General features: G+C 34.3%; 2 protein-coding genes, 1 long non-coding RNA gene and 2 pseudogenes across 4 annotated transcripts in view; 2 read left to right on the forward strand and 3 right to left on the reverse strand.

Annotated features, from left to right (window-relative positions):
- Nucleotides 1-24,131, reverse strand: part of LOC115979078 (probable inactive purple acid phosphatase 1) — a 92,716-nt gene that overhangs the window by 64,122 nt on the left and 4,463 nt on the right. Inside the window, exons 11-12 of one of the 2 annotated variants that reach the window (XM_031101042.1) lie at nucleotides 23,620-23,929; nucleotides 22,059-22,554 (exon numbers count right to left, since the gene is read on the reverse strand). The exons of the other annotated variant lie outside the window; for it this stretch is intronic. Coding sequence (XP_030956902.1) covers nucleotides 22,249-22,554; nucleotides 23,620-23,929 — 616 coding nt within the window. The 3' untranslated portion in view covers nucleotides 22,059-22,248. Of the gene's footprint in view, nucleotides 1-22,058; nucleotides 22,555-23,619; nucleotides 23,930-24,131 lie in introns of those variants that run through there. 2 annotated transcript variants of the gene reach the window in all.
- The window catches only part of LOC115979084, a 100,115-nt pseudogene that overhangs the window by 35,165 nt on the left and 40,819 nt on the right, over nucleotides 1-24,131 (reverse strand).
- Nucleotides 2,720-6,943, forward strand: LOC115979093 (annotated as a pseudogene).
- Nucleotides 12,990-14,550, forward strand: LOC115979095. Its single transcript, XR_004088942.1, has 3 exons — nucleotides 12,990-13,215; nucleotides 13,458-13,512; nucleotides 13,732-14,550. It is a non-coding gene; the product is annotated as an uncharacterized LOC115979095 (long non-coding RNA).
- LOC115979091 lies at nucleotides 15,843-17,895 on the reverse strand. Its single transcript, XM_031101061.1, has 2 exons — nucleotides 17,839-17,895; nucleotides 15,843-16,260 (listed from the first exon to the last, which is right to left on the reverse strand). Exons 1-2 carry the CDS (start codon nucleotides 17,878-17,880, stop codon nucleotides 15,871-15,873), a joined length of 432 nt encoding a protein of 143 aa, XP_030956921.1. The 5' UTR covers nucleotides 17,881-17,895; the 3' UTR covers nucleotides 15,843-15,870.

The raw sequence follows: 24,131 nt of genomic DNA on the forward strand, positions 1-24,131 counted from the left end.
GGTAAGTCCCAAGCTGTTGCTGAACAAAAGAACTCTGATGTTGAAAAAAGCGAGTTGCTGAATATTTTACCTATATTCAAGCTATACTGCGATTATCTTCCTACTTCACATGCTACTTGGAAGTCGGTAACCAATCTCTTCTTATTTTGTATATAATCTATTCTTTCATGATGTTGGAACTCATTCAATCATAAAAAGAATGTTTAGAAGTAACATATTTTCATCATTCTGTCTAATAGATTGTTTCTTAGGATGTACATGGCAGACATTTCCTCTTTTTTCTCTATTGGATTCGTGAGTGATGCAAGATTTTTCTTTCTTCAGGGGAGGATTTTTTGTTACTAATTCTACACCTAAAAACTTTCTTGGTGGGTTCAAGGCTCAACTTCCACCCTCCATCAGTCGTAGAGCCTCTGAGTTTTCAGGAAAAATGCCTCTAGTCCTTAGTGTTGAGTTGCTTCCTCAATCCCAAATTTTGGCAGATCTTTTTCAAAATGATTGTCCTGATCTTCGTGACATTGCTCTTTACTTTTCCCCTGATGATAATATTGAGGGGTTTGTCTTGGCATCTTATTTTTTTGTGGCTATCTATGCTTCAGCTTTTAAGGGCATCTTCTGGTTATGCAGTTTTTTATACATCTTCTATTCACTTATAGTTCCAAAGAGCACGCTGCCTCCCTGTTTGAGCAGATGGAGGTCCAAAATTCAATGATGAGAAGCTCCTTTAATGGTGTGGAGTAGCTGATATTTACATCAAAACAGCTGCTTGTGGACTCACAGAGTGAGTTATCTTTTTTCCACATCATTCAGTTTTCCTATTTCTTTTCATTGTAGCTCAAGCTTTTCTGATTGATGAGCATAACAAGGTCAACCTTTTTCGGTTTTCTGATTATTTTTTTGATTGAGATTATCCTTATTGATATTGAAATAACTTGCATTGGAATCTAGGATTGTCTCCCGATATATTGGTCCTTATTTATACTTCCCTGACTTGGGTCTTGCCTTATTAGTTTTTCTGTATGAACTACTTTATGTTCCTGGTTTAACATAATTGTGCACTTGTGGATTTTGTAAGTTCATTTTACTTGAATATTGTTACCAAAAAAATAAAAAAAAAATCAAAAAATCAAAAAATCTAGTTGGTCTTCTATCAAATGTTAAATATTGTGGGCGTAGAAATTTATGAATACTATATGAGGGGGCCACCGTAAGTTTGAAATTTCAATATTAAAATGAATTCTTAGTTTTTCTAAACTATAAACAGTATATCTTCTTCATGCATGAGGATCCTGATATGTGAACTTATGATGCACCAGCAGACTTCCAGATTGAAGATTTTGGCTATAGGGTTGATGTGGTGGTTGTTGGTGTTTTGTGTGTTTATTTACATTACAGCCAAATGGTTCTTTGTACATGACTTTCCTTGCCTTGATGAATATGAAAAAAAATTTTGTGTTTATAGATGTTATTTTTTTTTTGATAAGTAATAAGATTATATTGAATAAAAAAGGAACACTCTAGTACACAAGGAGTGAACAAGGGATAAGAAATCAAATACAAAAATTGCAAGAGTCTAGGAAATCAATAAAAGAAGGGAATGATTGTTTTTGCAAAGCAAACAACCAATCCCTTAAAGTTCTAAAAAAGAGTAGCTTGAGGTTTGGAATAGATCTCTCAATATCTTCAAAACATCTACTATTTCTCTCCCTCCAAAGACACCACATTAGGCAATGAGGAATGATGGACCAAATATAACCATTTCGATGGCGACCAAAGCTGCCTTGCCAACACTCTAACAGCCCCAAAACCGTGTGTGGCATAACCCAAGTTACTCCAAATAGACCCAAAACCATCGACCATAGATCCATAGCAAAAGGATAATGAAGGAATAGATGGTCAACCGATTCACCATTTCTCTTACACATGTAGCACCAATCCAAAATCCACACCTTCTTCTTTTGTAAATTATCAATCGTCAAGCATTTCCCTAAGACAGCAATCCAAACAAAGAAAGCTACCCTAGAGGGAATCTTTTGCTTCCAAATACTTTTCCAAGGAAAACCAAGGAAAGTGTTGCCAACTAAAATTTTATAATAATCACTAACCCTGAAACCCTTATGTTTGCTAGGAGTCCAACACATTTTATCCTCACCTAGCCCCCTTAAAGGAGAAGCATAAATGGTTTCCGTGAAGTCTGACATAGCCTCTAAATCCCGATCATGCACCCCCCTAAAGAATCTCACATCCCAAAAGAGGACACCATTGGTGGACTTCCTAAGCTCAGCCACACTGGCATCATTATTTTTGCAAAATCTGAACAAGTCAGGATATCTAACAGCAGGAGAAGTCTCCACACCACCGGTCTTGCCAAAACTTCACTCTAGACCCATCACCAATATCATACAGAATATGGCGTGAGAAAGAAGGCCATCCCTGACTGATATTTTTCCATAAACCAACACCATAAGGGCCATTCACAGATCTGGTACACCAGACCCCCCCCCCAACACACACACACACACACACACACACACACATCCATATTTCATCTCTAACACTTGTCTCCAAAGGGCATCTTTCTCAATCCCAAATCTCCAAAGCCACTTCCCAAGTAAAGCTTCATTGAAAAGTCTTATCTTCCTTATCCCTAAGCCACCCGAAGAAATAGGAGAACAAACAGTAGCCCATTTAACCAAATGAATTTTAGGATCATCTCCAAAACTGCCCTATAAGAAATTCCGCTGGAGCCTCTCAATTCGGTTAGCCACACTAGCAGGTATAGGAAATAAAGATAGGAAGTAAGTGGGTAAATTAGATAGGGTGCTTTTGATTAGGGTGACTCTACCTCCCTTGGATAAATATAAGCGTTTCCAACCCGCCAATCTCCTCTCCATTTTCTCTAGAATTGGATTCCATATAGACTTATCCTTGAATTTAGCACCCAAAGGAAGATCCAGATATTTCATTGGGAGAGAACCCTGCTTGCAGCCAAGAACAACCTGGAAAAGGTCAATATTATGGACTACCCCAACCAGAACAAATTCTGACTTGCCCAGGTTAATCTTTAGACCCGACACCGCCTCAAACCAGATAAGAATCATACGAAGAATCAAAATCTGATCTAAATCAGCCTCACAAAAAATTAGCGTGTCATCCGCAAAAAGGAGATAAGACACCGCCAGGAATCTTTCCTCCAAGTTACCCACATTAAATCCTGACATGCGTCCTTCATGAACTGCTTTATCCAACATTCTTCCAAGAGCTTATATCACCAAAACAAACAACAATGAAGACAACGGATTACCTTGCCTCAAACCTCTGGTGTTACCAAAGAATCCACAAGGAGAGCCATTAATCAAGATGGAGAAACGTACTATAGATAGGCAAAAGAAGATCCATCGTCTCCATTTGGCAGAGAACCCACTTCTTTCTAACATCTGGAGTAGAAAACTCCAGCTTACATGGTCAAAAGCCTTCTCTAAGTCCAGCTTGCAAATCAGCTTACAATCTGATTTGTTTCTGATACGGAATCCCTGGAGCAAAATATTTGATTGTGAAACAAAGCAGGAGAAAGTAAAATCTGATGGAAGAATCGCAGCCTCTTTATGGTCCTCCTAATCTTCCTGAATCTGCATCTGCTCATAGTAGTGAGAGATTTCATTCAAATGGGAATAGGAGTAGAGGGTCTAGTATTACAGCAGGCCTGAAGAAGAGAGGTCACAGGAGTCAATCTTGGATAAAAATTGATAAAAATGGCAATTCAAAGACTTTGGAGCTTGACAAGGCTACTATAATGAGACATTGTTCTTTGCCAGCCAGAGATCTCCGACTTTTGGATCCTTTGTTCATTTATCCTTCTACAATATTAGCTATATTAGGATGGGAAAAGGCAATTGTGGTCAGTCTTGAACAGATCCGGTGTATAATCACAGCTGATGAGGTTATCCTGATGAATTCCTTGGATGGATCTGTTGTGAAGTACAAGTCAGAATTGTGCAAGTGCCTTCAGGTAAAAAAAATATCAAGCCGGTAAGAAAAGCATACAAAGTTAAATTTTTTACTAATCTGAAATGTATACTTGCTTCAACCTTCAGTAGCCCAATGTTAAGTTCTTGCTGAAAGTGGGTGCTGATGCTATGCTAAGGTGGTTTTTGTACTCTTCAAATTTAAAAAGTTTTCTTACCATGTGTACTGATTTGATTCAGAGGATCTGCCTTTCGAATTTAGGGCACTGGAACTGGCTTTGGAACTAATATGCATGCCTCTTGATGCTCAGGTATGCAACACACCACAACCTTTATGGGAACGTCTTCATTGAAAATAGACCTAATTGAATATGTTATTTGCTCACAAAATATGGAGATAGAATTCTTGTACTTGGTAAAGCCCTTATGCTACTTACTAAACAATTATGGACATCCTTGGTCAAGCCCCAGTTTTGACTTACCTGGGTGATTCCTCGAAATCGATTAATGTGCTAGTGGCCACATTGTTTTGGACCACAAATGAGTCACAAGGTTGGGTTGGCTTGTATATATCTTTTCCATTCCATCTGATAGGCTGTTATACTACCTGAAGAGAGTGGAACCAATTGGTCCCCGTTCATTTCAGACTCGGTCTTGGAATGGGCTTTTGCTGTGTTCAGTCTTGGCTCCCTCTTAGTTGATATGGTTGGTTTGACACACTGAGAACCCTGAGCACAAGGGCTTCATCTCTCTAAAGGTTGTAAATAGCAAGCACCTTTATTAAATATTAACTAGAAGTTTGTATGCAACCTAGCGTAATGCATCCTTTCTCAGCATAGTCCTTTGAAACTAAACAAGTATGTGATGAGGGTCTGCATACACAATAATTTTGCTTGCTTATTCATTTAGTACTCGAAAACTTCATGTTGAACTTATATTTGCCAACCTTGTGATTCTACAACTGTGTATCTCGTGCATGTGGGAGAGAATGCCTTGATTGGATATGATAGCTATCTATTTCATTTTTCCACATTTCTTTAAAAACTTCTTTCCACATCTCAACTCAAAAAATCTTCAATCTCAATTGCTTAGAGCCTACATGGATTCTTCTTCACCATCAAGTTCCATCTATGTCCATTCCCTCCATTAACCTCTTGTCAGTCATATCCATATTTCTTAACATGAGAACTTTATTTTATTTTATTTTTATAGGTGAGTTACACACACACCTAGTGGGTCTTAAACCCACCCTTGACCTTACCCTCCACATAGCACTTGCAAGGGAAGGAGGTGCCAATTGAGCTAGAATTCATTGGTAACATGAAAACTTATATTAGGAAAGGGGGGAAAAAGTCTTGCATGGGCAATATATGGACAGGATTGCTACCAATGTCTGAAGCTTAGTATTTTGTGTGCATTGTTGTAAGATTAGTGGGCTTGGTGAAACCAGGGTTCTATTAGAAGGTATTAAATGAGGAAGAATAGATAAAATAATTATGTTTGAAGTACCATGTAATCTACATTTTTGAGTGTTATGTGAGTATGAATTAGCATTGGGAATATGGAAGGGCCACCTCACAAATTAAAGCATGAAATGTTATTGTTAAACCCCTCACATTAAGGAGTTTCTGGATTTGATAGGTATATGAACTGGAAATGGAGATGTATCCTGTGCTGGATGAATTAACAACATCTGTTAGCACCCTCAATCTAGAACGCGTACATAGAAAGGCCACCTCCTTGCCTTGACACAGAGAGTTCAGAAGGTAAATATTTTAAATTTAGTCTTATTTGGATAACTCTATGCTTCTCATGCTCTATGTAACTTTAATTTCCAGGTCCGAGATGAAATAGAACATCTCTTGGATGATGATGGTGACATGGCTGAAATGTACCTGACTGAGAAGAAGCAAAGGTCAGAGGCTGGTCTAAGTGATGTTTGTATACAAACACATACCTCAGCTGGGGCCCGAGAGGTTTCAAAGTCTGCTCCTGTTTCACCTGTGGAGTTATCCACCAGTGGATCCCAGAAATTGCAAAGGGCTTTTAGCAGTATTGTGAGTTTGAGCAAACATGGAAGCTTAATTAGTTCATCAGATGCTGGGGAAAACATTGAACAACTGGAAATGTTACTTGAGGCATACTTCATTGTCAGCGACAATACTCATAGCAAATTGTCAACGGTTAGTGATTTCCTGTAAACCATATATTTGGCCTTTCATTTTTATTTTATGTTTACAAAAAAAAAAATCATGATTTAAATAAATAGGCCACTTTTTGAAAATCACTGAGGTACTTCTATCACCTAATGTTCTTATGATTGGCTTTGCTATGTCTCCAGTCACATATCTTCAATGAAGCAGCCTGGGTATAAAATGCTTATTATTCAGGCCAAAGCCAAAAATATCCTTTATTGATTAAAATTTAATAGGTTTGAGTCTCATTCAGTTATGGGAATAGGGTCCTCCAAATAGTGCCCTAGAAGATTGCCACTGAACTTGCAGGCACTGATATCAAAAGCTTTATTTCTTTTATTAGTGATGCAGCTCAAAGAATACATTTATGATACTGAAGATTTGATCAATATTAAACTGTAAGGCATGATTTAAAACTTCCAAATTTTATGTTGCCTTTTCCTCCATTTATTTTGAATTTGAAAACGTTTATACTAAAGTTCTAGCTTTGCACTGTTTACTTGAATAGGGCAATGTTCAGAACCAGCTGATACAGTTTCAGTTGCTTCTTTCGGCAGCAACCTTTCTGGCTACAATATATGCTTCTGTAACAGCAGCATTTGGAATGAACTTTGCAGACTCAATATTTGACCGTCCATCTGCATTCAATTGGGTTCTGGTTATTACTGGGGGTGCTTGTGGGCTTTTGTACTTCTCTTTCCTATTTTATTTAAGGCGCAGGAAAGTCTTTCCATTGTAAAGTGCACACTGTTTCAAATTAAATGACAAATAAGTTTGGCACTACCTCTCTATCTTGTTGTCTCCAACACTCATTTCTTTGGTCTACCTTCCCTTCCCTTAAATGCAGGAGCTGGCTCAATCTGAGACAAGGTCTGCAGAAACCATTATTTCAACTTGTTTTGTTCTATTTTTGTTTAGGGTCAAGAACTATAAATAGATAAAAAGTGCCTGGTAGCTTTCCTAGTAACATGGGGATATGTTGTGTTATTTTAATTGAACATAAAAGGCTAGGGTATTTCACCTTTTGTTTGCTAGGACTCTATTGAGATAATAGGCCACTAGACTCAATGGTTGCTAGACATTAAAATTACATGCTAGCTTGCCTCTGCTGATGATTTGTTGCTAGCACAAATCTGGGCTATCATTCGATGACTTCATTCTTTCTATAACCTCCAGGCTGTAAGGTTGGTAATAGTGGCCAGATATCATTCTAACTCTAATCAAGTGTGCCTCATTCTCCCTGCCCCTCCTCTTTTTTCTCCCCCAACTAGTCAAAAAGGTTTCAGCCGATGGCTCCATTGTCAGCACCTCTACAATTGGTGTTAGAAGCGTGCTGATGATACATTAGAGAATACTATTAGGCAGCAGAAACTGTTGTTGATGTAGGGCAAAATTTAGGTACAGTAATTTAGGTTTTCAACCATTTCTCAATTAAATTCAAGGGGAAATTACGCTTTGTCCACCTGTGATTTGCTCGAAAAACACTTTGCCTACTTGTGGTTCAAAAATTGACACTTTACTCACTTGAGGTTAGCTCCGTTTGTCTCCCGTTACCCCACCTCTATTAAAAACTAGTAAGTTTCCCGTGCGATGCACGGATAATGTTATAATGTTTTATGTAAATTTGTTTTTTGGAAAATATTATACATATTTTATAGCATATTTATTATAAAACTTTGTTAGTAATGAGTTCATCATAAAAAGTAACAATTATAAATTGCTCACATATATCTATTATAATTATTTTGTTTAAGTAATAAGCAATAATGAAAACAACTTGGAGTAATATTGTATAATAAAAGTTGATAAAAGCATATTAATTCATTCTATATTATTGATTTTTATTATGTGATGTAATAAAAAGTTTCATTTCGAATTTTTTTTTCTTCAATGCTTTGTTATTGCGGTATGGTGACGCTTGTTGTCATCATCAGTTTCTCCATCTTCATCATTTGAAATTTAGTCCATCCATATTTGTTCAATTTTTGAGCTTTCATCATTTTTTCTTTTTGTTGCATCATTTGTGTTAATTACTAATGAATTGGCACCGAGAGATTCTTGATTAGATCTTACAAAGTTTGGACTTTGTCGCTAAGATTTTTCATAGGTATCATTTATATTAAATTTCAATGATGTGACAGTTTTTTATAATTTTTTTTTGTTAATTTTGGAATAGTGCAGCAAAAAGAATTAATATAGCATGTTGAATTGTGTTTTTTTTTTTTTTTCTTCCATACCTTTTTATCATTTGAAGGAGCATCAAAAATCTTAGCAACTATGTAATTTTCAAAACCATATTTTAGATTGAATTCATTCAAATGAAGTAGAGAAATCAATTTTTTTCCAAATTTTTTTTTTCAAATCACGTGGGATTCCTTCTCCAATATCAATATTTTTACAATAATTTAAATAAGTTGTATCTTAGTTTATTTTTCAGCAAGATCTCAATCTTGTAGATTTATTTAGGATTTTCTTGGCATCTCGATCAAATATCACAAACTTTGTTTTGTTAGTTGCATTAAAAACTTCAATTTGAATCTTGTATCTGAAATAGTTTGCAATTGTATATATATAGTAGTTATAGTGAGATAAATATATTATAAATATTTGGAGAGTATGTAGTTAATGTGAGTGCCTCTAACTTTGGGATAGAAAGATTTATTTTTGTTTTACATTTTGCACACCAAAATGATCCTACTTGTAATTTGACATTCCTTTCACAAAGTACGCACAAAATGTAATACCAACCCATTGTTGTATCAATGTTACTTATTATTGCAATACCCTAGCAGTTCACATCTTGCAATGAACTTTGAAATTAATATGTATTATTTTTTTAATGTAAATAATATGATTTATTTTTTTTTTTTTTACATAAATGATGAGTATAATTTGAAATAATTAACAAACCTATTTCGTAGGATCTCATTCAATGCATTTTATCTTTACTATTGTCTTCATATTATTTAAAGATAAATCCTCCTATGAAAATTGTTTTGCATGTATTTTTGGTATTTCTTGTATAGGATTATGTTTTTGACCATTCCTATCATTGAATTTTTTAAAAGAAAATATTAAGTTAATGGCATTTTGTGAGATAGTATATGCTATTTATTAGACTTTTTTTGTTATTATAAATTTTAGAAATATGCATTTGTCAATTATTTTAGCAACCTGAGGGATCTCAAGATTTATATATATTTTTGTTGCACTGGTCGATGACAGAGAATTTGTCTGCATAAATTGCATAGAATATTATTAATAGACAAAAGCATATTGAATTGAAATTGGGGAAAATGAAGAGATATTTCATGAGAATGAGATTTTCTAGAAGTATCATCTATACGTGGGGGAGGAAGAAGAGAATTTGTAAGAGGGTAAAAGTTTTTTCTTTGATTTACACGTGGGAATGGTCAAACTTGGGTCATAATATGTAAAGTAAGAACTGGGCCTGAGTTTTTCATAAGGTTTGATTTACTTTTAAAAGGTAATCCATTTTATAGTGAATAACTTTTGGTCTAATTGGTCTAATTGTCAAGAACAGTTCATATCAATATAATAGTAAAAATAAGTCACTATGATCTATTGGGTAACAGTAAAAAAACTTAATAAAAAGAGGTAAAAAATGCTAGTAAAAATAAGTTACTATGATTTATTAGGCAACAGTAAAAAAAAACTTAATGAAAAAAGGTAAAAAAATGTTAAATGCAATAAGTTACTATGATCTATTGGGTAACAGTAAAAAAAAAAAACTTAATAAAAAGAGGTAAAAAATGCTATATTTATATAATAGTAAAAATAAGTTACTATGATTTATAGGGTAACAGTAAAAAAAATTTAATGGAAAAAGGTAAAAAAGATTAAATGCAATATTAGAGTGCCACATGGCAGGACCTCATGCACTCTCACATGAGGTCTCTGCTTTTATATATATATTGATAAGGGTAAATTTGTATTTTTGTTACCATTTTATGTCTCTCTCCTCTCAAAACATAAAAAAAAAAACTAAAAAGTCAAAGGAAAAGATCTAAAAGCTAGGTTTTGTAAATATTAAAACCTAACTTTTACATCTTCTTTTCATGTATTAAAGAAGCCTACGTGTTTCATTAAGAACATGCCCACAGTATCTAAACAACAATAAAAATATTGACAATGCAAAGCTTGCTTGGATTGCTAAAAAGGTTAATAAAAATCGTGGCACTGGCATTGCAAGCAAATAGAGAGCCCCCGCTTGTTTGAGTCGTTGCGAGCCTACCCCAAATGATATTGAGGTTCTCCATATATGGCAAAAGGTAAAGGTGAAATAGAATGCTTGGATGCAGATAATCAGCAATATGGAGACCCAGCACGTCGATTGGAATAAAGCTAAAATCAGAACTAAGGATCCAAAGTTCTGGAAAAAAAAAAAAAAAAAAAATTGGAAGGAAAGTTTCTTATTTTCTTCTCTGTTAATTTCACTTTTTAATTGATGTTTGTTCTTTACTCGATATGTTTGTTGCTTCTCTATTTTGTGTTTCCTTGTTTTCATCTTTTATTTTTTTTTTTGCATTCATGTTCTAGTCTGGTTGAAAACAAATACAAAGCTCACATGAGAATCCAATTCTCACACAATAAAAAAGAACAAAATAAATGGAAAAGAAGTGAAGAGAGAAAACCTTGCATTCTATTTTGTATGGATGGGTCGCTCCTTGTTGCTCTTGTAATTTCTTAGCCGCACATCTAAAAGTTGATTCATGAGAAGAAGATATAAAAGTTAGGTTTTAATTTTACAAAACCTAGTTTGTAGATCTTCTTTTCCCTTGATTTTTTAGTTTTTTATATTTTAAGAGGAGAGAGACATAAAAGGGTAATAAAAATACAAATTTACTCATATTTTTAACAGGGGTGGGTAATAGGAGACAAACAGAGATAATCTCAGGTAGGTAAAGTGTCAATTTTTAAACTACAGATAGGCAAAGTGTTTTTCAAGCAAACCATAAGTGGCAAAGTGTAATTTCCCTTAAATTCAATGATGGCTACATCGGCTAATGTAGTACAAATGATGTCGTTAGGGATCAATGCAACCGCACAATTGAATTTAATTAGAGAGCTCAAGGTATAACACTTAAGGATTTGCACCTTTGAGGTAAAGGGAAGCAACAACTACATTACAGAAGTCTTGAACTTGGCCTCAAGCTCTTGACATTCACAAATTAGTTGAAGGTTCTTCACATCCTTCGATTCTCCAAGTCATTGGGAAATGAATACTGTCATTGAAGATATCTGTCAAGCTAGGGTCAGGTTCTCAGTGCATTTCTTTTCGAAGGTGGATAGATCTTACATGGAAGCAGCTCTTTTGGAGTTGTATCCAGGAAGAAAAAGGAATTCAACGGCAAATTGCCAATCCCTATTATACCTTATATCAACCTGAGTGCCATTGGAAAATCATGATTTCACTATTCAGAACATCACCACCCTTTTCAAACGAAAGAATCAGATAAAATAAAGATTATATTTTGTAACTGAAGATATAGAACATTCTAACTCAGAAAATCAAAAGTTCTTTCTCCTTTTTGCATTCGATCTTCAAACTGTCAGATCAATTTCTAAATATGTATTGAGTAAAAAAATTTCATTTATATCCATAATTTAACTGTGCATGTATTTTTTCCCTCTGTCATCCTATAGACCTAAACAAACATTGGTAGAAATAGTAAAAATATTGCATGTCAATTAAGAAGGTAATGATGGAATAGAATGCCTAAAAAAACATTTGTTGATCTTGATTAGTTTGTTGAAGATTTATAGTTTTTCAAAAAATTTGAAACTAAAGCTTGGTTGTCGTGGTTGTTGTTTTTCAACCTAGCATCATGACATTTATTGCTTATTCATTGATTTCAGTATTCTTTGAGCATTTGAAACCTTAGAAGAACCTTGCCTGGTCTTCTCCACAATCTGCTTTATCAATAGCTTTCCCATCTCATGATCGTCTTCATCAACATCTTCACTCTTTCCTGTATTGTTATGATCTAAATTCCTTGACCATTTCTCTTCAATGATACCACATTGTGAACTGGACTCATTAGCCGTACCATCACCATCTTGACCCTTTAACATATTTTTGTGAAAAGGATTCAATTCTTTCTTATCACTGTTGTACGCTGTTTCTGGTGGAGCCCCTTCATCTGTTATAGTCATCTTGGTAAATTCTTCATAAGCCTCAATATATAAATCTAGAGCTTCCCCTGACATCAATATATATATATATATATATATAACTAGAGACCTCATGCGGAAGAGCATGAGGTTTCGCCAAGTGGCGCCTTCTATGGTTAGCTCTTTTGTTTAAGTCATCTAGCTTTTTCCCTTTTTTTTTTTTTTTTTTTGGGTTACAAGTTATTACACCTCATCTGTTATTACTCCTCCTCACTCCTCTCTCTTCAATTGACTTTAAAATAATGTTTGAACTTTCAAGTATGTCTCTTAGAATGCGTTTGGATTGGGATGAAAACTTATGCGTTTGCGTTTTGTTTGGTTTTTTTTTTTTTTTTCACGCGTTTTTGAGCTTTTTGAGTGTTGCGGTTACTGTTCATGCACTGTTCAATGAACAGTAGCCGCAAACTTTGACTTTTCAAATTTTTTTAACCAATTAGTGCATATCGTGTACTGTTTATGGACCCACAAATTTCACTTTTCAGCAACTTTTTTATTACAAATGGGTCCCACGGTACTATTTACACATTTAAAAATTATTTCGCTACAGTGTTTTTCAGTTTTCAGTTTCAGTTTTCAGTTTTCAGCTGTATCCAAACGGACCCTTAGTCTTACGAAACTCAAACGTATCCTTAATTACACAAACTCATTTCGTTTTTTACCTCTTGCTATTCTGAGTTCTGACCCTTCTTATTTCCATTTCAATCTCCTCTCTTTTCCATACATTTGGTCAGACAACCAAAAAACCAATCTTCCCTGAACTATGTGGTTGAATCTCAATCTCAAAGGATTGCGTGAATGACTTCAAAGGGCCTCAAATCTACTCGAGAGATGTTCTCCATGCTTTGCATCGATTTCATCAGGTCACTAAATGTTTCTCTTTCTCTATTTCTCTAAAACTAAATTGTTATGCTCTTTCTCTTTCTCTTTCTCTTTCTCAGGGACTCCGCATGGGATGCTTTTTTAGCACACAATGTCTTGTTGAATTCTCTTTTTGTTTCCATAGAAATTAGCATCTCAGAAATTTTTGCTGCAAATTTTTGAAATTAAATGAATTTGAATTTTGGGTTTTTATGTGGTCTTTTAAAGTTTGGAATGATTCCAGGAATATAGGGCCGACCCAAAAGATCATCCTCTAGCCAAACGGTTGGCCTATCAAGGTAATAAGAGAACCTGCGTTTGGGTTTTTTAATTTATAAAATTTTTATGGTGTAGTTAAATTCTTAAAAAATATCGTTTGGGTTTTTCATTTTTTAAATTTATTATGGTGTAGTTAAATTCTTTATATAAAAAGAAAAAGTAAGAAACTTTTTTTGAAGCACAATTCTGTTAATTTGTCAACCACCAAACATTACCCCTATACTTCTCTCTAGTTGCAGATGGCAGTTAATCAGGGTAAATTTATAACTGGTGGTTCAACCAAATCCCATAAATCAAATGAATGAGTTACTTCTAAGCTTCTGAAGTGGCTTTCCTGGATAGAATACCTTTATGGACCTAATATACACAGTCAGTAGTCTCCAAAACAAGAACGACCAATTCCCAGAATTGCAGAGCTCTATGATCACTATGAATAGCAATAGAGTAAGAACTAATACTACACATTCATATATAACTACACACCATAACTGCCACACACACACACACACACACACACACACACACACACAAAAAACCCAAGTGTCAAGCTTCTACTATTATGTATGGCTACAGTAGGTGAGGTTAAGTGTATTAACAGTTGGTCATTATTTTGCAAGTGTAACCCAACAGTTGCCTCCTTTAAGTAAAGAAATTCCACCTCTTGGCCAAATTTCTGGAGCCTTTGACATAAGAAAAAAAAAAAAAAATTCCTTTTGTTTTATGCCTTTTATCTATTTTTTACTACCTCTTCTCTTCCCTTCTCAACATTTTCATCTGGCAAGCTCTTTTATAACTAGAACGGAAAATTATCAATCTTTGAACTTTTTTATTCCTTATTTAATATTACCTTGGTTGGATAATGGTCCCCAAAGACTTGAAGAAATTTCCAATAATCACATTTTTTGCACTTATCTCACTTCAGTCCAGTTGTGCATCAAATGTTTCTCAAGATGGAACGTTGGCATGCCTATCCACTGAAGGTTATCAAGGTTAGTTTTTTATCCTCTTAAGTTTTGTCAAACAGCCTAAAAAATTTAGTATTATCTATATATATATATTTATATTTATATATATAAAACCGAAGCCTCTAAAGCCCTCACAATTTTCCACGTCAGCACAATATTTAAAAAATAAATCATTATCATTTTTTTAATATAAAATTATTTTTGTTTAGTCCAAATTTAACAAGGAGTGAAACTCTATCTCTCTAACAACTTAAACTTAAACTCAAACTCATCATATATAAACCAAACGAAGAAAACAAACCCTAAGTACCCTTCAACAACTACACCATATAAACCAGATGGAGAAAACAAACCCTCAGTCCAAACTCCAAACTGAATGGTGCCACTACAGCCCCTCAGCTTGCTGCCAAGCCAAGTCTACCACCGTGGGTATGTGTTTCTAATTTGTGGCTTCAATTTTTTGGGTCTTTTGTTTTGGGGTTTAGGGAGTCCAGTATGCAGTGTTAATCAAGTGCTGCTCACACTACAGTAAAGAGGCCCAGTCGGAAAGAAGATTCTAGAACATGTCTCTCTAACGGCTAAACTCATGCTTTTGGAATTTCTTCCTTTTAATTTTCAAGCTTTTTCACACTTTTGGGCCCACTAAAATTTGGAGCTATTTGTTGATAAATAATATTTAATAGGAAAAGAAACACATGCCATAGCTTTATGGTTGTTATTCTTAATGAATTTCAATTCAACATGTGGATATTTGTTTATATTGTTATTAATAAATTTTATCTTTTATGTCGAATTTTTTATTTGCTTTCGCATGTGCTTGAGTTTTTCTTTCTATCTTATTTTTTTGTTATGTTTAGAATTGATTTTCTTTTGAGTATTTGGGTTAATCTCCATATTTATATTGACATTGTTTTCGTGGGTTTGGTTTTTGGGTTGAAATTTCATTTGAGTATTTTATATCATATATGGCATATGAAGCATCTCTCTTTTTTTGGAGAAAAATCAAAGTTACAACCTATGTTATAATGGAATGAGGTGTTATAATTTTAATATTGTTTCATATTTTGAATTGTCTATATTGTTATTACTATGACTAAGTAGGATTGAGAAAAGCATATAAGTTAAATATTTCTTCATTTTTAAAAAAATACTAACTAGCAAAATGTCTATAATATGCATATTATTAACCCAATTTTCTATTTCTAAATTTCTTAAATTTTATTATAAATAATTTTTAGTGCATAAACAACATTCTACCATTGCCACGTCAAAGTTGTGGCAAAAAGTTGTAAAATAGTATGGTCCTCAAACTACTCTTATGACTATGATGAGATAAATTTAATTTCTTCACTCATTGTTGGATTTTTTTTTTTTTTTTTTCATAGTCAATAGCTTTCCCGTGCATCGTACGGGTTAGCGACTAGTATTTATAATGAAAGGTCCATCCACATTGCCTTCATCCATAAATGTTGGGCTTTCTTGGGTTGAAGATCTTTTTTCCACATACAAGTTATTTTGAGAGATCATATGTTCTGATTCAATGGCATGCAACCTCATCTGGGTGTCTTCAAGCGCAATCTCGAGTTCCATGATACGTGCTTCAAGCTGCAAATGAATTACCTCATGGAGACGTATGCTCAACTCCCTAGGTGACACTCCACAGTCTGCTGTATGAGAGTAATCGGTGGAGGTGGAGGTCCCTTCTACATCACAGTCTGAGTCAGATAAACAACCAGGTGGCCTAGTGAGCTTGAGGGGTGGCAGATCTTCTTGAACAACATCAACTACAAAGTTGGGATCCAGCTTCGATAAAGAAAGAAAAAAAAATCCAGAACTGTTATACTACAGAAGGTAAAAGTAAAGGCTTGTTGTTTATATAGGAAATAGAAATTTAATCTCAAGTGAACAGATAGAGTAACAATAATATGACATATAAATGTAACACATGGGGCAGTGTTTATAATTTTAAGTGGTGGATGATAAATGATAATTCTTGTTAAAGGTGTGATCATATGAACCAAAACCTATCAAAGTAACAGCAGCAGTTGTTAAAATTTGCACCAAGAATGGATTGGGTAGTTGGAAATAACACAACTGTCAATTGATTATCAAAAGAAATATGGCCATAAGCCATACTGCCATGGATAATATGGAATGGTTAAAATAAAACAGGTTCTATGTAGCCAAGTTGAGTTTTATTAAAAAAAAAAAAAAAAAACTACATGCACCCAGACTTTTTCCATCACAAGAAGCAAAGCTAAGAATTGCCTAGGGCTGATAACAGTATTGAAGCAAGAATACCACACTTTCCATCAAAAAGAGAGCTGCAAATGATGGAAGATATAATCTTGAGTCTGCCTTACTAAAAGCAACTTTTTAGGTTATCTTGAGGTTACTATCAACACCTGTGTCTTGTTGCATAATTTGCAATAATGTGTTGCCTATATCTTACTGCAGACATGCACAAGCAGCACAACTCAATTCAGTTTCACAGTTGTCTTGTCAAATACAGTGTTTTGGATTTGTATACTGTTAGAATTATGGTTAAGTGATTAAACTCATCACTTCCTGATAGTTTAAACTTTTGGGACAATTGGTAATTTAACATGGTATCAGAGCAGGAGATCTTGAGTTTAATCCCTGTCTTCACTCTACCTCCCATTTAAAATGTTAAATTCCCACTTGTTGGGCCCTCACTTATTAAGAGGAAGTTTAGGCCCACAAGTAAGGGGGAGTGTTAGAATTATGGTTAAGTGATTAAACTCACTATTTCCTGATAGCTTAAGCGTTTGGAATAATTGGTAATTTAATATGTACAAACAAATTTTTACATTTAAGCAAGACAGAGGAGAAACATATATTACGGTGATGGTGCTGACAGAGGTGATGATCAGAATGCTTACACTAAATGCACGAATTATCTTTAGATCAAATAAGGTGATGACAAAACACTATCACCTAAATCTAATAATTATCTTTAGAGAAATTGATGGAATCTAAGACAATCTTATCTCATTCATAGAATTTTAAAGGAGCCAAAGTGAAGATGTATGGCACGCAAGGCCTACATAAGCAGCACAGAATTGAAGACACTTTAGATTCTCCATGGTACTGTAGTGTGAAGAGAAGTCAGACAGACTAATTATATACTCATTTCAAAATTAATAATGACTCAAAACTTTCATTTTCAATATAAACTATGTGTTGGAGAAAAAAAATATATTTATAGAGAAAGGTTATTCAGAAAGTTAACAAGTTTTATAAATCAGCATTCCGATGCATATAACAAAACCACATGACTACGAGATGACCATAGCCTGTCTTTGTTAAAAAAAAAAAAAGTATGCATTCAAATTTTATTAGATTCAGGGGCAAAATTACCTCAACATAGTTTGATATTCTATCTAGACTATATGTCTTCATGTTTAATTCCAACCTCTCTAGTTTAGCTTCAAGCTCTGCCTCAATTTTACTTATTGCCTCAGAGTCATCTGCCTCCTGATAATGTGGCTCCCTCCCATCATATTTTTTAGATTTATCAAATTCTAGTTCAGTAAGAGATGCATTTGGTATATGATTGAGGAAAGAAAATCCATTTGCTCCACAGGATTCAAAATCCTCATTACTGAGCTCTTTAAAAGTATACAAATCATTAATCTTGAGCTCCTCATGTAAATCTTGAACCAAGTTCTTAGCCTGCTTCAATACAGCATTCAAGTTGTCCACTTCTCTTTTATTAGCAACTATGGAAGACATTAGTCCAATATTGATACCAGAAAGAAAAGAAGCATTCCATTGTGTGAACCTGATTTTCAATTAAAATATTTAAGAACAAAAACAAAAGGAAAGATATAATCATGTATCAAGCAAAGAACTTTGGAATCAAGATTTTAGATGAATGTAAACATTGCCTTTAGTAAAAAGTAGTAGGTCTCCAAAAACAATTTCCTTCATCATTTTAATTTCTGTGCGTGGCTTCCCTGTCCAACAAATTTAGATTAATCTCAAGATTGTACTAAACTTTCATTATGATGATTTAATCAACTACAACCTTTTTATTTATTTATAATTTATAAGAGAATTTCATTTAAAAGCATAGCAATGTACAAACAAGCAGAATGAGCCTGTAAACTTGTACAGGACCAATACAAAGCAGCAGCAACTATTTATATATAGTTAGATATAGTTAGTACACCTATATCTAACACTAAACATTACTCCTTACAGCAACCACATCCCTGTAACAGTTTCACTGTCAAGATTGTTCTAGTTTTCTGGGCAAAAATCTAATTTCTTGAACTAGTATATTAAATGTTTATATATAATTGATTTTATCAAAAGAGTGGCTAAGAATTCAAGAAAGGCATGTGCCTACTTATCCAACAAGTTGATTACCTTATAAACTTTATATTCCAAAAGAATCAAGTAAAAGCAGCTATAGCCATACATTCAATTAAAGATAAAATTTCTTTCTAGACAAGTTCTTATCACATTTAGCCTTGCCAAAGACATTCAAGGAATATAACATGAAAGATAAAAAAGACATGAAAGCAATGTCATCAAAACCAGAATAAAGATCACAACCTTGAGAATGAAATGTTCCACCATCACCACCACTAGAAGATGCCCATGTTTGGCAACAGCTCAATCTTCTAGACCGCTGCGCCTTTCCAATACTTCGCTTCATTTTACTCACAATTTGCATGTCCTTGAAACTACTGCTATCTCTGCAGATTACTTGGTTCCCATCTGTCACCAACAATGGTCTAATGGCCAGTGTGGTTATTGAATGAATTGAATTGCACACATACTTTTCCATTCTAGCACTCTCCCTATACAGCTGAGCTGCCATCCTACTTTCTGAAGAATTCACTGGCTTAACAAAATGCCCACAAGACTTACTTCTAAGCTGCCTGCTTCTACTACCAAGAACACCAACTTCATTCTTTGTTCCTTGAACATCACTAGTACTGGCCTCTCCAGTGGCTTGCAAGGAAGCTTCTTGGTCCTTTGGAAACAGGCTCTGCCAAAATTCAGCTATGTGCCCAGCTGCAGTAGTTGCTGCAGCCACCAACAAATCCATGATCTCTTTTTACTTTGGCATGTAAAGTAAAACAGTCACATCCTCAATTCTTTTTCTTGAAAACCCTGTAAAGTATATGACTATCTGGATTGAAAAAAAAAATGAAAGAGATTAAATCAACTTTGATTGTGTTGTTAAAGAAGATTGAGAGAATGGAAGAAAAGGGTCATACAAGAAACGTTCTGACCAATAAAACAAATGAGAAAGTGTTTGTAGTTTGAAAAGTTTATGTTTGGCACAACTTGTGAGGGCCGTTGTCCCAAGTTCCTGACCACCAAGAGAAACAAACAACGTACGTTGGTCTGTTATCTACTAATGTATTGTTTGGGATGAAATGAGGTTCCAAAATTAATAAGATGAAAATGACACTTTCTTTCCATTTTTAAAATGGAGGTGTAAATTTATAACCAAAAAGTAACAATGGGAAAGTGAAGTGTCACACAATTCACCCCAACTTTTACAATTTATTACTCCATTCATTATGTTTTGTCCACTTTGAAAAGTCAATTTTCATAATTTTTCTAATTTATCATTTGTTTTATTTAAAAAATCATTATGCTTATCTCATTTGTTTTTTTTTTGAGCCTAAATTAACTAGGCTAATTTTAAAAAGTTGTACTTTTTATTTGAAATACATTATATTTTTGCTTACAATATTGGATATTTTAATGTAATCAACCAATTTGGAAAGGAAGGATCTTAGAAATGAGAATTCTTTTATAAGCATGTAACCCTCTTCTCTCTCTCTCTCTCTCTCTCTCTCTCTCTCTCCTTTTTTTACAACAATTGGGGATGGGGGATTAAAACCCAACTTCAGGCCGCTGAATCATAAGACTCTTAACATTTGAAATGGGGTGATAGTGGTACATCTGAAATTTGATGACACAATAGAGGATATGTTCTAGTTTAAAAGTAGAAGGATGTTCAATATGTCTGTATTTGGTAGCCTACAAATTTATGGTAGGCTTAGAGTTGTGTTGTCCTTTTTGGAAAGTTTGGTTTGGTTTTACAGTGGTAGTGTTTTTTTTAGCCTTATCCAGCGTTGTCCTTATAGGGAATTTGGGGCTGGTTTTACAGTGCTAGTGTTTTTTTAGCCTTATCCAGCGTTGTCCTTATAGGGAAATTGGGGCTGGTTTTACAGTGCTAGTGTTTTTAGCCTTATCAATCATAGATAACTGGGATCAAAACAATGTTCTGAATACTAAACTTGTTTTGATTGTTTTCCTTTTATTTCTGTGTGCTTATGGTTGATTACAACGTATAGATATATTATTTTTTCTTAAGAAACAATTAATCTCATTAAAATCTTCTTGCGTTCATAGGATGACACTAACATGAAGTTCCTAGAATTTTCACCATTTGTGATAAATGAATGGTTCAGTTTTACTACATCATCTTAAATGGAAACCAAAATAATTGTAGTTAATGTTTGTATAAATGTGTGCAAAATGTTAAAAGATACCTTGGAGTTTGGATTAAATTCGTACATGCTCTTATACTCTCAATTTAGTGTATTTTTCCATTTAAATGTTGACAACATGATAAAATTTAAACGATTCATTTTTTTTTTTTTGGCGATGTTAATTACACACTGGAGTGTACGGTGTGTGTGTCACATCAATTGAAATCATGGGTTCAAAACACGATTTTGGTTAAATTGTAAAATCTTGTTTTCAAGATACAATTTCACCATTTCAAATTTATAACTAAAATCGTGTTGTGAATACACAATTTCCAAGTGACGTGTGTATGGTGTGTGCACTTCACGTCGTGCAACAACAATCTTCCTTTTTTTTTGGGGGGACCGCCGCAGGGGGGGGGGGGGGGGGGGGGGGACGGGAGATAGGTAGATTTTGGAGGAGGGAAGGGAGAGTTCAAACCACGTACATAAAGCACCACAAAGGATGCCATTGCTACTAAGCTATCACTTGAACTCCAAAATCTAAGCTATTCATTTAACCATGAATAGTTAAAATTTTAAGAACTCTATGATAGAGTTACCTTTAGAACTCTAAAGCATCTTAATCCAAGAAAAGAAAAAGAACATGGCTGGTCTAAAGCAGCTAGTTACACGAACCACCACCATGAAGATAAAAGTTACAAACATGAATCAATGATACTCTAATGATAATTACAATTTTCCCTTTTAGAGTGCATCCTTCCCCTAGTCATGTTTATATAATTTAAACAAAATATGGTAAGATTCTGATGCTCAGCATCAAAAGAGAATTTTTTGGGTCTTTGATACTAGCATTTGCTTTTGAAATGAACTTTTTAATTTTTCTTTTTACTCCATGGCATGATGCCTTTTAAGAGTTGTCAGCTGGCTTCTGCTGTTGGTGGGCATGGCTACTTCAGCAGGGCATAATGCTATACTGTGAACAATTAATTCACTGTTTCTTCATAATTGGACCATGAGTTTGAATAAAATGATGATTTTTTCATCTATAATGTTTGATATGATTGGCTGGTTTGAAGATTAAAACATATGCAGCTCATGAGATAAAAGTTTCAGAAATTCAACTAATTACAAATACCTGTATTTTGACATATCTTTGGTTTATTACAGATATAGCATCCTGTCTCTAGCATTCAAGTAATGATGTTGATATTACTTAATTCACAATTTAATTGTGGTAAGACAATAATAATTGCCTTTAAAAAAAAAAGTCATAACTATTGTGAAGTCAACACAAGAACCTCATCATTCAAGATGCTAGGGTCATACTTGGGCAACTATCCACAGTGCAGGCCAAGATGTCCCTGTAATCCCGAGAGATTCTGAAAGAGTCGTAAACCTTTCCATCCCTGCTCTTCTTGTACTCAAACAACAGGTTTGAATGGTCAAATGCAGTAAGTTTTATGAATCCATAGTCAAAGTCTCTAAAGAAACTCCATTTTGTTTGGAGGGTTGTGAATGGTGAAAGGCTTGCTCCTGCACCACCAGCAGCCACATGAATTGTTCCATTCAAGGTGCCCTTGTAGTAGTGTTTCTCTTCATTGGTGCAAATATTCTGCAAAAAAAAAAAAAAAAAGGCAATATATTGTTAGTTTAAAGAAGAGTTGATGCAACACATTTTTGGGCTCAAGTGCTGTTAGCTAATATTTATTTCACAAGTAGCATGTCTGTCATTTGAAAGGAGATAACGGTGTTGAGACATCATACTGTCAATAACTGACAGTTGACAGGTATTTGGATACCTCACTATTTTTATGATTTGTTTAAAAAAAAAAAAAAAACAAACAACAAACAAAGACGTGAGAAAGGACAGCTATTTCATGAAATTTTTATTTAGGTATTACTTGTCTTCTGTTTTCCAGAAATGGAAATTTTTTCCCAAATTCTAAAATAATAACAATAATAAGTAAAGTGGAGAGCCACGATTGTACTTTGACTTCAATATATACTCATTTCTCAACCTCTGCAATCCTACTTCTGTAGATATGCTTGCCCAAATAGGCTATAGACCATTTTAAGTCAGGTCTATGAAGGGTTTGTTCAAAGCATTACTAAGATATTGGAGCCAAAAGCGCAAAGAAATATTAATACACCATATAATTCTGTGAAGTCTTTCCTCTTCATGTCTTTATAGAAAAAGCACATACAAGTGACTTTCACATAAGAAGCAGTTACATATTTTCTGTCGAAGTAACTTCAAGAGAAGAGGAAATCATTATTACTAATGTAACTATTACTACTATTGTTGTTCTTCTTGTTGTTAATGATTTCTCTTGGATATTTTCTACTTGAGAAAAGCTAATGAAGGATCATTCTTGGAGATGGGAAGAAAAGCAATCAGATATGTCTATATTATAAACGCCAGTAACTTGTTAGTCACAACTCACAAAACTTATCCTCAACATTGACAGGTTAATTTGAAAACATGCTATCCAATACTACATTTTTACTGTGACACTATTTGACTTAAGTGTAAAGGCACAATGAAAATGCTGTAGTTTCGCCCGAAAAAAAAAAAAAAAAAAAATCATATTTCCTTCCATGTTTGAGCGAGATGCAGCAGAAAGATGTGGATAAGGATAAGGTACATCTTTGTCACTACAGAGAGTTATAAGACTACCTGGTATATGGGGCATGTCCTTTCATAATTGTGCACATGGCCATACACAGCAATGTCCACCTTGTATTTCTGCCAGAGCTTTTGCAGGCTCTCCCTCCCCATTGGTTCCTCAAATGATCCTTCTTCTGCATAACTGGCATCAGATGAATAACCAAGTACTCGATGTGCAAGAAAAATTAGCCATGGTTGCTTTTGCCTGTCGACTGATGCCAAGCAGTGCTCAATGAACTTGTATTGCTCAGTTCCCTCCCTCCAGTCAAGTTCAGTGTGAGCTATGCAGAAGCGGAACATGCCATAATCAGTGGAATACCTAGAGTGGAGAATGAAAACAATATTGTTTAAACCAGTTTCTTGCACATCTAGAAATAAGTCCAAGTATAGAAGTTATTGTAGGCAACATATGGGGAAATTGTGGCACTGATACATTATTCATAGAACATATATATACAAAGAGATTTAGGTGAATGACAATCACTTTGCAATCTACTTTCCATATAAATACACACAGATAT

The sequence above is a fragment of the Quercus lobata genome, chromosome 3, assembly GCF_001633185.2.
Source record: "Quercus lobata isolate SW786 chromosome 3, ValleyOak3.0 Primary Assembly, whole genome shotgun sequence".
NCBI classification, from domain to species: domain Eukaryota; kingdom Viridiplantae; phylum Streptophyta; class Magnoliopsida; order Fagales; family Fagaceae; genus Quercus; species Quercus lobata.